This window comes from Oncorhynchus gorbuscha, linkage group LG10, assembly GCF_021184085.1.
Source record: "Oncorhynchus gorbuscha isolate QuinsamMale2020 ecotype Even-year linkage group LG10, OgorEven_v1.0, whole genome shotgun sequence".
Taxonomy (NCBI): Eukaryota; Metazoa; Chordata; class Actinopteri; order Salmoniformes; family Salmonidae; genus Oncorhynchus; species Oncorhynchus gorbuscha.
The window spans coordinates 63535461-63553978 of NC_060182.1; the positions used below are offsets into that span (position 1 = coordinate 63535461).

General features: G+C 43.8%; 1 protein-coding gene across 1 annotated transcript in view; it reads right to left on the minus strand.

Annotated features, from left to right (window-relative positions):
• Positions 1-6454: 6454 nt before the first annotated feature.
• LOC124046337 (EARP-interacting protein homolog) overlaps positions 6455-18518 on the minus strand; it is a 76287-nt gene continuing 64223 nt past the window's right edge. Inside the window, exons 9-10 of the mRNA XM_046366610.1 lie at positions 12842-13009; positions 6455-7052 (exon numbers count right to left, since the gene is read on the minus strand). Coding sequence (XP_046222566.1) covers positions 6878-7052; positions 12842-13009 — 343 coding nt within the window. The 3' untranslated portion in view covers positions 6455-6877. The remainder of the gene's footprint in view (positions 7053-12841; positions 13010-18518) is intronic.

The following is an 18518-nucleotide window of genomic DNA, read 5'->3' on the forward strand; positions in this document are numbered from 1 at the left end:
TGAAGCTATAATCGCTCACAAAGGTGCTTCATCAAAGTACTGAGTAAAGGGTCTGAATAATGATGTAATTTTAGCATGTAAATCTTGGTGGGGCAACCGAAGTTAGTTTGCAGGAGCCCGGCCCGCCACAAGTAGTGACTAGAACAGGATGAGAGAAGGACATCCCAATCGGCCAAACCCTCCCCTAACTTGGTCGACGCTGGGCCAATTGTGTGCCGCATCATGGGTCTCCCGGTCACAGCTGGCTGTGACACAGCCTGGGATCGAACCAGGGGCAGCAGTGGCGCTTTAGCACTCATCGTTAAATTTGTGATTTCCAACTTGTTGTGAAATGTTTATGTCCAATGGCTGATGAGCACTGATACGTTTTATCTATATCTGGTCTGCATGTGATAAGAATTGAAAAGGATTTGCCAGTAGATTGCCGACTTTATGCATGATGATGACTGCTTGTCTAGCTTGCTAGCTGATATTGTATGATGTTGACATGATCAGTCCAATCAAAGCTACGTTTGATATAGCATATAGATATAGATATAGCATTTGACGTCATTTTATCTGTGGCCAATGATCTTGAGCCTTCTTGGATGGTCACTTCTAATGTAAAACTCTATGGCAGTACCCAAGGGGCTTGAATATTCGAGGTCTACCCGTAGGTTTTACGGTGAAGTAGTGTCCCCATGAGTGACAGAACACTGAGCCAATCACAGCGCAACTAGAGAACATTACCAACCCCTATGCGCCATATTTTCTGCTGTCTGCACCACCACCACAGAAAGGTCTCTAGGTTTCTTCCTAGGTTTTAGCCTTTCTAGGGAGTTTTTCCTAGCCACCGTGCTTCTACCCCTGCATTGCTTGCTGTTTGGGGTTTTAGGCTGGGTTTCTGTACAGCACTTTGAGATATCAGCTGATGTACGAAGGGCTATATAAATACATTTGATTTGATTTGAAAGTACTGAGCAAGGCTGAAACACCTGCATTTTGGAACTGTCTTTCTCAAAAAAGCAAAAGAGACCATGTTTGTATGCAGCTTTATTAACTCAATGATTCTACATTTTTTTTAACATTGTTTGCAAACTATAATGTGACACGTATCAATGCCCAAATACATATGTATAAATATATATATATATATATATATATATATATAGAGATATACATCATTTTAGCTAAACTGAATGACGCGTCACCCATGTGTAAATGTGGGGGGGGGTTTGCAAAAATGTATAAAGAACAGTTTTCGCTGTGTCCTTGTGGAGTACTGTGTGTAGTACTGTGTGTAGATTGAAGAAGAGGGAAAAAACATTTAATCAATTTTAGAATAAGGCTGTAACATAACACAATGTGGAAAAAGTCAAGCACTGTATTTGATAACATTTGCTGTGATGACTCAAATCCATCCTTTAATTTCTCCCCCTACAGTAATGGACACAGTATAATACACTTTAATTACAATCAAATATTGTATTTCTTACACAATGACAAATGGCAACCAGAGTTGAAAACAACAGTTTAGAAATAACTTTGATGACCAAAGTTTTGAAAATCTATTTACTAATTCAATCCTTATTGATTGAAATGCTCAAATATCTGGGAGGCGTTTGGGGAGGAACTAAATTGGTTTTAATGGATTTCATGGTGTGACAGTTTCTAGCCAGACTGTGTGACTGTGTGATTGACACACACGTTGTGAGTGGCTGTAACCTCTGCCTCTGTCATGTTCTTAAGCTGTGCTCCATTGATCGAACATACTCAAGCTGCGACATCACATTGCCATAAGACTAGTGACGAACTCAGCATAAACTCTAATCATATCAATCAGCCCTCTATGAAATTCCACCATCATAGGACCTATACCCATTCAATAGAAGCTATTGTTTGACAGACTGCGTTTCATTTACGTTATCAGCACAAATAAAGCTTGCCACTGTAGGCTTTATTCAGAATAGGAATGAGTCACAAATAATATGTGTTCATGTACCTTAAAATCAGCACTGTACAACCAACATTGCAAATATCAAATAGTATAGTACAGTTTCTACACACACACAAAGCAACCACAACATACCAACATTCCTCTCCAGTGTGGGCAACCTCATGACTTCAACGTCCCTCATCAAGCATGGCCACTTCATCTCCATCGAGACACAGAGGGCATGTGTGCAGAAGTTTGCCACTGGACATGAGAGACGAACGCAATTACAGCTTTTGAGAAGCAATTATATATATTGCCATGTTGTGGCAAAGCCCCATAAATAACAGCACATCCACTGGTGCTTGTTCTGTGACGGAGGAATAATATGGTTGAGAAAAGCTGTTGACTGTGTAGAAGGTTGCACGCTCCACGTGGCCTTCTGTGATGTCCAGGGCCATTGTGCTCTGTTGTTCCATAAGAAAGAGGGTCAATCTGTTTGACAAAGGCTTAATAATATCAAACATGAGGACTCTTTCTCTGGATTTGACACTGAGCTACAATACGGAAGCATGGAGATATATATTTTTTTAAACAAGTCTGCTAAGAAGAGCATGTTGGGCCTTTTGTCTGGTTTTTGTAAGACATACAGAAAATCGTATAAATGTAAATCTGCCAGCACTGGTGCTTGACTGTGTGAAGTCCCTATATCCATGAGAGACCGGTGAGGGGTGGGGGGCACATTTAAATCAGAGATTCAGAAATGGTACAAGAAGACAAAGGGATAAATAATCATTTCCTAAATATAGACTGTGCCTGTGATTTCAGTGAGGGCTTGATAGTCTCGTTCGCCCCAGCTAAAGCACTTGATCTGCTGAGAAGGATGCTAAATAAGCAGCTTATGACACAAGCGCCAGCGAGCTTCCCCGGTCTATGGGGTGTTTGTCAGCGTAAGTAGTTATGCGAGTTAAGCATCAAAGAGCTCGGACCACGGTTCAATGTGGCAACACCACTTCCACCACCATCTAGCTAAAAAGCCTAGGAAATTCCTTTAGTGTACGCAATGCCGGGACACAGAGACAGCATAGATGTATGCATGTATGAATACGGTTTGTCCTGTATTTTTCCTTCATGATTGATGGATCAGAGACTTTACAATAACAAGAACACGCATTTAAACACGTGAACGTTTGATGTGATGCTGCCTGCAGGCAAGCCAGGCTTCGGCATTCAGTAAGAGCTTCCTGAGGAGAGACCATCCCTGGGGTTTTCCCATTAATGTCAGGCATAATTCCCTCCACAACATTCCCGACACCTATCCAACCACCTCCGAACCCTCAGGACAACCTCTCGCAGGCGCCACAATGGTCTCAGTCTTTGCCAATTGTTCACTCCTTCCGCAACATTCCCAACCTTTTCCAAATGCTCAGACAACCTACCACGGGTCCTTCCAATGTCTCTCTGATGTTTTTCCCGGAGAAAGTGTCCGTTTCTCTCTCCACCCTTCTTGGATCGCCTGCCTGGTGTTTGCGCATTGTTTGTTTTTCAAGGGATTGTGATCATTTTCTGAATGCAAATGAGGGGGCCTCTTGAAGGTAATAATCACCTGGGTTGCTCTCTTGCTCCGAACACATGAATAAGTCATTAAATGAAATCTAATTTAATTTACTTAATTTACAGAGCAGCTGAATCCAATTCCGCCTGCATCCTCGGAGGAGGGCATCCGTATGACCCTCAGGTTTTTTAGGACTATTTAAAACATCACACAGAAATTAATATTTATTTTACCTTTATTTAACTTGGCAAATCAGTTAAAGAACAAATTCTTACTTTCAATGACGGCCTAGGAACAGTGGGTTAGCTGCCTTGTTCAGTGGGCAGAACGACAGATTTTTACCTTGTCAGCTCTCGGATTCAATCTTGCAACCTTTGGTTACTAGTCCAACGCTCTAACCACTGGGCTACCTGCATATGTGAAGAAATTTAGGGTATTTTGAATTCATGCCAAGATAACAAAGGATAAATCGAGGCAATGGAGATGAAAGCAGGAAACATAGTGAGGCATGACTCCATGGGGGGGTTTAGACAAGCAGCTGCCATTCTGCATAATATTTAGATTGCATAGGACACACAATAAAGGCTCAGGCTTTACTTGAAGTGTTCTTCCTCTACTCTGTACGTCTCTTGCTAGGATTTAAGTTCAGTACATATTTTAACTTGAACCAACTTTCAAATATACAGTGTAGACTGACACATCTCAATGACATGTAAACTGGGGACACCGTAAGAAATGTATCTTGATTCATCCAGGTTATTTTCAAGAGATACTTCACCCTTTTAACCAACAACAAACCTCAGGGGTAAGTACAGTAACATAACGCATCTAGAGTTCACATGTAAAGTGTGTAATTGACTATTTGCTGTTCTCAATAAAACACTGAAGACAACTCCTTTTAAAACCGTTTGTAAATCTCAGCCTTGCCCATCCAGTGGATACAGTATCTGCCAGTCACATGTGATATCAACCATGACGCCATCTGGGATTGGAGATCCGGGTTCTTGACTTGAAGATGCTCGTCACTACCGCTGACAGGTACACTGCACTAGGGGTCATGTGACTGTGTGACACAGACGATAGTTGTCAGTCGTGCCGGGCAAAACAGTTGAACTCTGGGAGCTCGACGTGAGAATAAGACCTTTCCCCTGGCTGTTTCCCCAGATATGTAAAGCACAGTCAACAGCCCAAAAAACACCCCCACCGCTCCTGATTCACACTGGAATCACATGTTTTTACAGTAGAGCAGAGCTGGGGCCAGGGCTGGATGGTAATGTGGTGTAGCCTGTGGATATCAGTGAGCACAGCAGCAGAGTATTTCAGTCATCTGCATTGTCAGCAGTCCTCTTCTGTCTCCAGAGGTGAACATTGTACACGGAATATCAATGCATCATGCTTAGTTTAATCCGCTAATATTCAATCAGATCAAATTGTATTTGTCACATGCGCCGAATACAACCGTTGTAGACCTTACAGTGAAATGCTTACTTTACAAGCTTTTAACCAACTGTGCAGTTTTAAGAGAAATAAGAGTGAAGAAAAGATTGACTAAATAAGCTGAAGTAGAAAAAGAAAAGAGTAACAAGAAAATAAAACAACGAGGGTATATACAGGGGGCACCGGTACGAGTCAATGTGCTGAGGCACAGGTTAGTTGTCGAGGTAATCGAGGTAATATTACATGTAGGTAGGGGTAAAGTGACTATAGATAAGAAACAGCGAGGAGCATTACTGTGAATGTATTCATAGGAAGGCAACGGAGCGGGCGAAGGCGTCAATCAGGACTAACACATCTGCAGTTGTGATGGAGATAGTTGAATTATTCTAATATTGATCTCATCCAACTATCAATGCCGATCCAACCATCTGGCCATCCACGTTTTACCCATCTATATTTGTGTCTTTCTGTCCCTAGCATGCAGCCTTCCACACAGTCAACAGCATACACAGAGACCGTGCGCACGCACGCACACACACACACGCGTAGTGAGTCCTAAAGGAATACAACGAACATGCAACATGCCACATGGCTGCAAGCTTGTCACACCACCAGCATCTTAGTCAAAAGAGGGAACAGAGGGATGTGGTGTGTGTCTCTGGGACATGGCGTGTGTCCGTTTCTAATTGGGTGACAACTGACAAGCATCACAATCTCAAATTAAAGACAGGATAGAGGGACAGGTTTGGGGAAGATTATGTTTTCAGCTTCTAAACCACATTAGACCCACGCCCCAATCCCCTTTTCAATAATTCACTGAGCTATAATGAGGGTTGTGGATGTGAGCTGCCTTCTAGAGGAGGGGAAGGGTGCTAGTCTGCATTCAAGCCCTGGGCGCCAACCTGGGCATGGTTAATGAAGACCCACAATCTCTCAGGGTTCTCCTGGCACCATGGAGCTCTGCCTGGAGAAGGAGCCCTGAGCAGAGTCAAGCTGCAATTAAAAAGGCTGTCAGTGGATCTAAAGAAGGCTACCATTGTCACGACAGACCAACGTCAACACACTGTACAGGAAGACAGGGACGGAGGAGACAGAGGGTATGGGAGGAGGAGAACAGAGGGGATGATATATGAGGAAGAGGAAAAAGGGTATTAGTGAGGAGGGAGGTGTAGGAAGAGAAAAAAATATCAGGAGAGGGTTTGGGGGGGGGGGGGGGGCTTCAACCTGTCATCTAGGAACCATAGTGCCCTGGATACACCTCCTGTCATTCCCCAGGGTGAGGCTGCCATTGAGGCATGCAAGGAACCCCCAGTCTCTGACTAGACTACCTATGGGCTTGGGCTCCCAGTCTATGACTAGACTACTTATGTGCTCCCAGTCTCTGACTAGACTACCTATGGGCTGGGCTCCCAGTCTCTGACTAGACTACCTATGGGCTCCCAGTCTCTGACTAGACTACCTTTGGGTTCCCAGTGAAGAGAAAATCCTTCAGAATATCCCCAAAAGCTCAGTAAAGTAACTGTTCACCAAAAATAATAAACAAAATCCAGTTGACATAAATAGCATTTACTTGACAATATACAGAATAGATTACCGGCAGTTTTGTATTTTCTCTGTCTTAGCAGACATAGAGTCAGATGCATCATTAAGGGGAATGTGTAACGTAATCAGTTATTTTGTAGAAAGGGTGAGGGAGAGAAAAATAAAATGAGACAGAGAGAGAGAGAGAGAGAGAGAGAGAGAGAGAGAGAGAGAGAGAGAGAGAGAGAGAGAGAGAGAGAGAGAGAGAGAGAGATGGATGGATGGATGGAGAGTGAGAAAAAAAGAGAGAAAGGGAGAGTTTGTGTGCAGGGTCTGCCGAGTGTGGCTCCCCTGACGGGTGTCGGCTCGGCCCTCCTCATCGCTCCTCCTTCCTCGCCCTCTTCTCCGTCACTCTACGATGAGTCCAGTCGTCGGTCCAGTGTGTAGTCTGTCTAGAGCAGGATATGGTATTTGAGTGCACGGGGGACCCTGTTGATGACTAGTCTGCCATCGTAGCTGAGAGAGGCAAAGAGCCATGGGTCTGCTGAGGACCACTCGACTGCATACACACTGTCCTCATGCTCCTCATAGGTAGAGATGATACTGTCCTGCAGGGGCTCCTTGCTCCTAGAACACACACACATGTACACAAACACACAACGATTCACACACACAAATTCATGCACACGCGTGCGAACGCACACACAGTGTGAAAGGGAGTTGAATATGGAGAGTTTCTATTTTTGAGACGGTAGATCAGCTTTAATACTGCAGACAGATAGTCACTTCCATCAACATAATTGTCTGCATCATTTCCAATCCCCATATACAGTGCATTCGGAATGTTTTCAGACCCATTCACTTTTGCCAAATTTTGTTCAATTACAGCCTTATTCAAAATAGATTAAATATAATGTGTTTTCATCATCCCACACATAATACCCCATAATGACAAAGCAAAAACTTTTTTGTTGTTGTATTTTTTTCTAATTGAGCTCAGGTGCATCCTGTTTCCATTGATCATCCTTGAGATGTTTCTACAACTTGATTGGAGTCCACCTGTGGTAAATTCAATTGATTGGACATGATTTGGAAAGGAACACACCTGTCTATATAAGGTTACAGTTGACAGTGCAGGTCAGAGCAGAAACCAAACACAGGATTGTGTCGAGGCACAGATCTGGGGAAGGGTAGCAAAAAATGTCTGCAGCATTGAAGGTCCCCAAGAACACAGTGACCTCCATCATTCTTAAATGGGAGAAGTTTGGAACCAACAAGACTCTTCCTAGAGCTGGCCGCCCAGCCATACTGAGCAAATTGGGGGTAAGGACCTTGATCGGGGAGGTGACAAAGAACCCAATGGCCACTCTGACAGAGCTCCAGAGTTCCTCTATGGAGATGGGAGAACCTTCCAAAAGGACAACCATCTCTGCAGCACTCCACCAATCAAGCATTTATGGTAGAGTGGCCAGACAGAAGCCACTACTCAGTAAAAGGCACATGTCAGCCAGCTTGGCGTTTGCCAAAAGGCACCTAAAGGACTCTCAGACCATGAGAAACAAGATTCTCTGGTCTGATGAAACCAAGAATGAACTCTTAAGCCTGAATGACAAGCGTCACGTCTGGAGGAAACCTGGCACCACCACTACGGTAAAGCATGGTGGTGGCAGCATCATGCTGTGGGGATGTTTTTCAGCAGCAGGGACAGGGAAACTAGTCAGGATCGAGGGAAAGATGAATGGAGCAAAGTACAGAGAAATCCTTGATGAAAACCTGCTGCAGAGTTCTCAGGACCTTAGATTGGGTGAAGTTTCACCTTCCAACAGGGCAAAGACCCTAACCACATAGAAAAGACAACGCAGGAGTGGCTTCGGGACAAGTCTCTGAATGTCCTTGAGCGGCTCAGCCAGGGCCCGGACTTGAACACGATCGAACATCTCTGGAAAGACCTGAAAATAGTTGTGCAGTGATGCTCCCAATTCAACCTGACAGATCTTGAGAGGATCTGCAGAGAAGAATGGGAGAAACTCTCCAAATACAGGTGTGCCAAGCTTGTAGTGTCATACTCAATTCCTCACAGGGAACAGCCTTAATTTCTCAGAACAAGAATAGACTGATGATTTTCAGTAGAAAGGTCTTTGTTTCGGGACATTTTGAGCCTGTAATCGAACCCACAAATGCTGATGCTCCAGATAATCAACTAGTCTAAAGAAGGCCAATTGTATTGCTTCTTTAAACAGAACAACAGTTTTTTCAGCTATGCTAACATAATTGCAAAAGGGTTTTCAAATGATCAATTAGCCTTTTAAAATGACAAACTTGGATTAGCTAACACAACGTGCCGTTGGAACATAGGAGAGATGATTGCTGATTCCATTAAAAGTCAGCTGTTTCCAGCTACAATAGTCATTTACAACACTAACAATGTCTATACTGTATTTCTGATCAATTTGATGTAATTTTAATGGACAAAAAATGTGCTATTTTTTTCAAAAACAAGGACATTTCTAAGTGACCCCAAACTTTTGAACGGTAGTGTATTTTTATACATTTTCTTTTATTATTTTCCCCTAACCCTACCAGCCCTCCCCTAATTGGAGTAAACTACTGTACAACAACACTTAGGCTTCTACATCCAGCGTATACACACAGCTGAAGTCGGAAGTTTACATACACCTTAGCCAAATACATTTAAACTCAGTTTTTCACAATTCCTGACATTGAATCCTAGTAAACAATTATCTGTCTTACGTCCGTTAGGATCACCATTTTATTTTAAGAATGTCAAATGTCAAAATATTAGTAGAGTTATTTATTTCAGCTTTTATTTATTTCATCACATTCCCAGTGGGTCAGAAGTTTACATACACTCAATTAGTATCTGGTAGCATTGCCTTTAAATTGTTTAACTTGGGTCAAACGTTTCAGGTAGCCTCCACAAGCAATACCTTGACTTTGTTGTCCTTAATCCATTTTGCCACAACTTTGGAAGTATGCTTGGCGTCCCTGTCCATTTGGAAGGCGCATTTGCAACCAAGCCTTAACTTCCTGACTGATGTCTTGAGATGTTGCTTCAATATATCCACATAATTTTCCTACCTCATGATGCCATCTATTTTGTGAAGTGCACCAGTCCCTCATGCAGAAAAGCACCCCCAACAACATGATGCTGCTTGCAAGCCTCCCCCTTTTTCCTCCAAACCTAACGATGGTCATTATGGCCAAACAGTTCTATTTTTGTTTCATCAGACCAGAGGACATTTCTCCAGAAAGTATGATCTTTGTCCCCATGTGCAGTTGCAAACCGTAGTCTGGCTTTTTATATGGCGGTTTTGGAGCAGTGGCTTCTTCCTTGCTGAGCGGCCTTTTCATGTTATGTCGGTATAGGACTCGTTTTACTGTGGATATGGATATTTTTGAAACCTGTTTCCTCCAGAAACTTCACAAGGTCCTTTGCTGTTGTTCTGGGATTGATTTGCACTTTTCGCACCAAAGTACATTAATCTCTAGGAGACAGAACGCATCTCCTTCCTGAGCGGTACGATGGCTGCGTGGTCCAATGGTGTTTATACTTGCATACTATTGTTTGTACAGATGAACGTGTTACTTTCAGGCGTTTTGGAAATTGCTCCCAAGGACGAACCAAACTTGTGGAGGTCTACAATTTTTTTACTGAGGTCTTGGCTGATTTCTTTTGTGTGTTCCCATGATGTCAAGCAAAGAGGCACTGAGTTTGAAGGTGGGCTTTGAAATACATCCACAGGTACACATCCAACTGACAAAAATTATGTCAATTAGCCTATCAGAAGCTTCTAAAGCAATGACATCATTTTCTGGAATTTTCTAAGCTGTTTAAAGTCACAGTCAACTTAGTGTATGTAAACTTCTGAAACACTGGAATTATGATACAGTGAATTATAAATGAAATAATCTGTCATGCACAAAGTAGATGTCCAAACCGACTTGCCATGACTATAGTTTAACAAGAAATCTTGAAAAACGTGTTTTAATGAATCCAACCTAAGTGTATGTAAATGTATGACTTCAACTGTTTTTACAGGCTAACTATATTTGACATTAGTTATCTTGTTGTTTTTAGTCCACCCTACACTAAACCCCTCCCTTCTATCTCTGGACACCAATTTTGATTTCTATCTTGGACAAGGCTACAGACAAACACACACACACACAAAAGGTCTACCGTAATTTCCGGACTATAAGCCTCTACTTTATTCCCACACTTTGAACCTAGCGGTTTATACAATGACGCGGCTAATTTATGGATTTTTCCCGCTTTCACAAGATTCATGCCGCCAAAAAACTGAGCACCGTCACTTAATGTGACGTAAATCGCTCAAACTTCCCATCATTCTGATTACGGTAGTAATTTTGTCACCCTCATCATGGCAAAGACACTGAGAAATGCATATGATGCAGCTTTCAAGTTGAAGGCGATCCATCTGGCTGTTGGAAAAGGAAATAGAGCTGCTGCATGGGAGTTTGGCCTTAAGGAGTCGATGATAAGACGTTGTAAACAGCAGCGCGAGGAACTGACTCAGTGCAGAAAGACAACAAAAGCTTTCCGAGGGAAGAAAAGCAGATGGCCCAAAGTATTTGCAGCCACTCGACATCAGTGTAAATTGTGCATTTTAGGTGGTGCTCCTTGTTCAGTGGGAGGCTTGGATGACAAGTGGGGAGAAATCCTTCACTAAAATGGGCCACAGGCGATGAGCATCTTATGGTCAAGTCTGCCAGTGGGTCCTGACAGCGTGGAGCATTGTCAAAAAATCCACTATCATCAACGTGTTTCGAAAGGCTGGACTGCTGCGTGTTGAAGCGGCAGCATGAGCTCAGCGGGGTATTTGCCTCCGGATGAAAGTGACGAGAGCGACAATGAAAACGATCCAACATCGGATGATGCAATTCTGAGGCTATTCAACTCCGACACCGAAGGAGATGACTTCAGTGGTTTCAGTGCACAGGAGGAGGAAGATAGTGACCAATGCCTTTCTTGGTAGGCTACTGTTTTAATTTTTGTTACAAGCCGTGTTTCGTTAAAGCCTATTTATTTTTGTTACAAGCCGTGTTTCGTTTAAAGGCTGTGTGAAGTTAATTTGTTTCAATGTACTGGTGCGGCTTATAGACATTATTTATGTACAAAATACATATTTTTTAATAATTCAGTGGGTGCGGTTTATATTCAGGTGCGCTTAATAGTCCAGCAATTACCTCCACTCATAGTCTCTGGCCTGGTTGTGATAACACCAGGTACAGTACTCCTCTACCCTGGCTTCCTTTACATACAATAGGCTATTTATTGCACTCTCCGAAAAACAGGGTTTGGCTACAGTATTGTTCCCTGGGGTAGAAAAATATCTAAATACACAATGTATCTTCATAGGTGGACATAAGGATCTCAGATGATACTGTTCGGTACGTTTCAGGGTACATGTGTGAATAGTATAATGGTACTAATTATTTTTGTACTCAATATTTCATATATGAAGGTACAATCATTGGAGGTGTGGCTTAGTGGGGGTGTGGCTTTCAGTTAGTTATTTTTGGCCACCTGTGAGTGGAAGTGTTAGACCAGTTTAAGTGGTCTATGGCAGTGTTAATTAAAGTTTGAGCATGTCCGCTGCCAGTTCTGGAGTCTTTATAAAGGCTTGCATAAGAGTATATGACAATAAAGAGCTGTAATTAATATTGCAGTGAGCTTAATGCAACACTGGGGGACCTAGTCAAGAGGTTGGCATAATGGTTAAGGTGTTTGACTGTCGCTGGACCCTGGTTCCAGTCCCGGTCAGGGTTACTGAAATTGCTACACTGGTGTCAGAAGTGAGATGGCGAAGAGGTGTGTACAAGTGAGGGATTTTATATAGAGAAAAGGAAAACATTTTGCCACTTAAAAGGAACAAACGGTGGTACCCTAAAAAGGTAAACATGTTTGGCTCTTTTAAGGTACAAACTGCAAGAGGACAATGATGCACTTCTAACTAATGGTATAATGGACGTAACTACTACAGTGACAAGCGTTTGTACCCCTTTGAAGTACAATTTGGTTACTTTTTTTCTGAGAGAGTGCATGCTGTTCATAATGTGTAGTGCCAGTTATTTGGCACAGAAATTGAACCATCACAAAATAGGGCATGGCAAAGATTGGGGAAGTTCAAAGGCCAGAGAACTAGAATCAGAGCACGAACTCTAGATTGAATTCATAAAATAATCATAATGATTAGTAACTGTTGCATTGAAAATCTGATGAAAGATTGACAGTGGACAGTTATGGTTGAGATTGGTCCAGTATGGCTATAAGTGGGGACAGGTCTGGACAAATATGTCAGAAAGTGGACCGTGTTGACAGTCATGACTAAGTGGACAGATATGTCATAGAGGTTTTGACTTAGTGTCCATACTTGTCGTACTGGTGGTTGTCCTCTCCGTCGCTGAGGTCATCGTCGTCCACCAGGTGACCGAAGGGCTCGGAGGAGATGGACACCATGTTGGACAGAATCACCCTGCTGTCACTGCTGCCGGTCAGCACCAGCTGATCATGAGAGTGGTTGTAGCGAACGCTCCACACCCTGGGTGGTGGGCACACACACATGCACACACACACACACACACACACACACACACACACACACACACACACACACACACACACACACACACACACACACACACACACACACACACACACACACACACACACACACACACACACACACACACACACACACACACACACACACACACACACACACACACACACAAAGAGAATCAATGAATGGGTGTTTTTAATCCATCTGTATATCCTCTTTCCTTTTGTCTCTTATCCTTTTGGCTCCTCAATCCATGTACGTGTGTGGTAATTGAGATGGATCTGGGCTTTGTTTCCCTGCTGCTTAGTTTGTATTGCCGTGAGGTGTTGTGTAATTATGGTTAGCTAATAAAGGTAATCATTCTGTAAACTCCTAAGCCGTCTCTCTCCTGCACTCTCTTTTCCTTCTTTCAGTTGCTGTCCTTCCCTCCCAATCACTATATCCTCTCTCTATATCGCGGTCTCTCTCTCAAAGCCTAGGGCAGAGCTCAGTGGTGGAGCTCCTCATAGAGAGGGATTGAAGGATAACTGGGCTGTTGACATAAAATCTGGCTCAGCGCACCCTTTCCCTGCGTTCGGCTAATCTTCTTCCCTCCTGAAAAATAGTTCCTAATACCCAGAGCCCCGAGGCCCTCGGAGCACTGCTCAGAAATCACACACTGTAGACTACTATCAGAATGGGATCACATCTACACTGCTCTGGATACATTTAGCCAGTCTACTGTGTGTGTGTTTTGTGTGTGTGTGTGTGTGGTTTGGGGGAGTGAGAGGGGTTGTAGGGTGTATGTACAGTAATGCAATGTACTTAATCTCAGAACGTATGTTGGTAGCAGCAACAAACTTCTCCACAGTCATTATCTATTCAGCTCACACCAGAGAGAGAAAGAGAGCCAGAGCGTGTCTCCACACACACACACACACACACACACACACACACACACACACACACACACACACACACACACACACACACACACACACACACACACACACACACACACACACACACACACACACACACACACACACACACACACACACACACACACACACACACACACACACACACACACCTGAATACTGCAGTGCACTGTGTTCAGCTACTTACATAGCCCTGAGCACTGCAGCTCATCACAGAATAGCTACAGTAACCCACACCTGAACACGGCAGTGCAATGTAATTAACCATCACAGAATGTATGTTTGTAGCAGCAACAAGCTTCTCGTCATACAGTAACAACACACACATTGTGACAGGATCAGTATAAAATAAGCTAAAAGAACACGTATATCAGCGGTATATGACTGTTTTGCAAACTGATGCTAATTGGTAGGAATGTTGTTCATGTTCTCAAATCAAATTTTATTAGTCACATATACATGGTTAGCAGATGTTAATGCGAGTGTAGTGAAATGCTTGTGCTTCTAGTTCCGACCATGCAGTAATATCTAACAAGTAATCTAACCTAACAATTTCACAACAACTAGCTTATACACACAAGTGTAAAGGAATGAATAATAATATGTACATATGAATGAGTGATGGCCGACGGCATAGGCAAGATGCAGTAGAGTACAGTACATACATATGAGATGAGTAATGTAGGGTATGTAAACATTACATAAAGTGGAATTGTTTAAAGGGGCTAGTGATACATTTATTTCTTCAATTTTTCCATTATTAAAGTGGCTAGACTTGAGTCAGAATGTTGGCAGAAGTCACTCAATGTTAGTGATGGCTGTTTAACAGTCTGATGGCCTTGAGATTGAAAAACAGCTTCTGTCTCTCGGTCCCTGCTTTGATGCACCCGTACTGACCTCACCTTCTGGATGATTGCAGGGTGAACAGGCAGTGGTTCAGGTGGTTGATGTCCTTGATGATCTTTTTGGCCTTCCTGTGACATCAGGTGGTGTATGTGTCCTGGAGGGCAGGTAGTTTGCTCCCGGTGATGCGTTGTGCAGACCTCACTACCCTCTGGAGAGCCTTATCGTTATGGGCGGAGGAGTTGCCGTACCAGGCAGTGATACAGCCCGACAGGATGCTCTCGAGCTTGTGAGTGTTTTTGGTGACAAGCCAAATTTCTCCAGCCTCCGGAGGTTGAAGAGGCGCTGCTGCGCCTTCTTCACCACGCTGTCTGTGTGGGTGAACCATTTCAGTATGTCCGTGATGTGTACGCCGAGGAATTTAAAACTTTCAAACCTCTCCACTACTGTCCCGTCGATGTGGATAGGGGGCTGCTCCCTCTGCTGTTTCCTGAAGTCCACGATCATCTCCTTTGTTTTGTTGACATTGAGTGTGAGGTGATTTTCCTGACACCACACTCCGAGGACCCTCACCTCCTCTCTGTAGGCCGTCTCCTCGTTGTTGGTAATCAAGCCTACCACTGTAGTGTCGTCTGCAAACTTGATTGAGTTGGAGGAATGCATGGCCACGCAGTCATGGGTGAACAGGGAGTACAGGAGAGGGCAGAGAACGCACCCTTGTGGGGCCCCAGTGTTGAGGGTCAGCGGGGTGGAAATGTTATTACCTACCCTCACCACCAGGGGGCGGCCCGTCAGGAAGTCCAGTACCCAGTTGCACATGGCGTTAAATGCTGAGCTGTAGTCGATGAACAGCATTATTACAAAGGTATTCCTCTTGTCCAGATGGGTTAGGGCAGTGTGCAGTGTGATTGCGTCGTCTGTGGACCTATTGGGGCGAAAAGCTAATTGGAATGGGTCTATGGTGTCAGGTAGGGTGGAGGTGATATGGTCCTTCACTAGTCTCTCAAAGCACTTAATGATGTTGGAAGTGCGTGCTACGGGGCGGTAGTCATTTAGCTCAGTTACCTTAGCTTTCTTGGGAACGGGAACAATGGTGGCCCTCTTGAAGCATGTGGGAACAGCAGACTGGGATAAGGTTTGATTGACTATGTCCGTAAACACACCAGCCAGCTGGTCTGCACATGCTCTGAGGACGCGGCCGGGAAAGCCGTCTGGGCCTGCAGCCTTGCGAGGGTTAACACGTTTAAATGTTTTACTCATGTTGGCTGCAGTGAAGGAGAGCCCGCAGGTTTTGGTAGCGGGCCGTGTCAGTGGAACTTTATTGCCCTCAAAGCGAGCAAAGAAGTTGTTTAGTCTGTCTGGGAGCAAGACATGGTGGTCCGCGACTGGGCTGGTTTTTCTTTTGTAGTCCGTGATTGACTGTAGACCCTGCCACATACCTCTCATGTCTGAGCCACTGAATTGCGACTCTACTTTGTCTCTATACTGACGCTTAGCTTGTTTGATTGCCATGCGGAGGGAATAGCTACACTGTTTGTATTCGGTCATGTTTCCGGTCACCTTGCCCTGATTAAAAGCAGTGGTTCACACTTTCAGTTTCGCGCAAATGCTGCCATCAATCCACGGTTTCTGCTTGGGGAATGTTTTAATAGACGCTGTGGGTTCAACATTACCGATGCACTTGCTAATAAACTCACTCACCGAATCAGTGTATTCATCAGTGTTGTCGTTCGACGCTATGTGGGAAACATATCCCAGTCCATGTGATCGAAGCAATCTTGAAGCGTGGAATCCGATTGGTCGGACCAGCGTTGAACAGACCTGAGTGTGGGTGCTTCCTGATTTAGTTTCTGTCTATAGGCTGGGAGCAACAAAATGGAGTCGTGGTCAGCTTTTCTGAACGGAGGACGGGCGAAGGCCTTATATGCGTCGCGGAAGTTAGAATAACAATGATCCAGGGTTTTGCCAGCCCGGGACACGCATTCGATATGCTGATAGAATTTAGGAAGCCTAGTTTTCAGATTAGCCTTGTTAAAATCCCCAGCTTCAATAAATGCAGCCTCAGGATATGTGGTTTCCAGTTTACATAGAGTCAAATGAAGTTCGTTCAGGGCCGTCGATGTGTCTGCTTGGGGGGGGAATATACACGACTGTGATTATGATCAAAGAGAATTCTCTTGGTAGAAAATGTGGTCGGCATTTGATTGTGAGGAATTCTAAGTCAGGTGAACAAAAGGACTTGAGTTCCTGTATGTTGTTATGATCACACCATGTCTCGTTAATCATAAGGCATACACCCCCGCCCTTCTTCTTACCAGAGAAATGCTTGTTTCTGTCTGCGCGATGCGTGAAGAAACCAGGTGGCTGTACCGACTCCGAAAGCGTGTTTCGAGTGAGCCATGTTTCCGTGAAACAAAGAACGTTACAGTCTCTGATGTCTCTCTGGAAGGCTACCCTTGCTCGGATTTCATCTACCTTGTTGTCAAGAGACTGAACATTGGCGAGTAGTATGCTCGGGAGTGGTGCGTGATGTGCCCGTCTACGGCACATCCCCCAGATTTCCTGGGGGTAACAATGTAAGAAATAACACATAAAAAACGAAATACTGCATAGTTTCCAAGGAACGCAAAGTGAGGCGGCCATCTCTGTCGGCGCCGGAAGTATAGCTGTTCTGTTGATTGTGCAAAGATGGGTTTTGAGGCTATAAGTACAATGGTACAGTTGAACTCGGAAGTTTACATACACTTAGGTTGGAGTCATTAAAACTCATTTTTCAACTACTCCACAAATGTCTTGTCAACAAACTAGTTTTGGCAAGTCGGTTGGGACATCTACTTTGTGCATGACACAAGTAATTTTTACAACAATTGTCTACAGACAGATTATTTCACTTGTAATTCACTGTATCACAATTCCAGTGGGTCAGAAGTTTACATACACTAAGTTGACTGTGCCTTTAAACAACTTGGAAAATTCCAGAAAATTGTCATGGCTTTAGAAGCTTCTGATAGGCTAATTGACATCATGTGAGTCAATTGGAGGTGTATCTGTGGATGTATTTCAAGGCCTACCTTCAAACTCAGTGCCTCTTTGCTTGACATCATGGGAAAATCAAAAGAAATCAGTCAAGACCTCAGAAAAAAATTGGTTCATCCTTGGGAGCAATATCCAAATGCCTGAAGGTACCACGTTCATCAGTACAAAAAATAGTACGCAAGTATACACACCATGGGACCACGCAGCCGGCATACCGCTCAGGAAGGAGATGCGTTTTGTCTCTTAGAGATGAACTTATTCTGGTGCGAAAAGTGCAAATCAATCCTAGAACAACAGCAAAGGACCTTGTGAGGATGCTGGAGGAAACAGGTACAAAAATATCTATAGCCACAGTAAAACAAGTCCTATATCGACAACCTGAAAGGACGCTCAGCAAGGAAGAAGCCACTGCTCCAAAACTGCCAGAAAAAGTCTGACTACGGTTTGCAACTGCACATGGGGACAAAGATCATATTTTTTGGAGAAATGTCCTCTGGTCTGATAAAACAAAAATAGAACTGTTTGGCCATAATGACCATGCACTTTGCCGCTACAGGGCACAGACTGTGAGAGCCGCCAATAAACGCAGGATTAAGAGTCCTAGGTATTGTTGCGGCCGTTATGTCGCGTCCATCCTGTCTTCCATGTCGAGAGCACCTTATTTACAAGGTACATAAGATCATGACCTT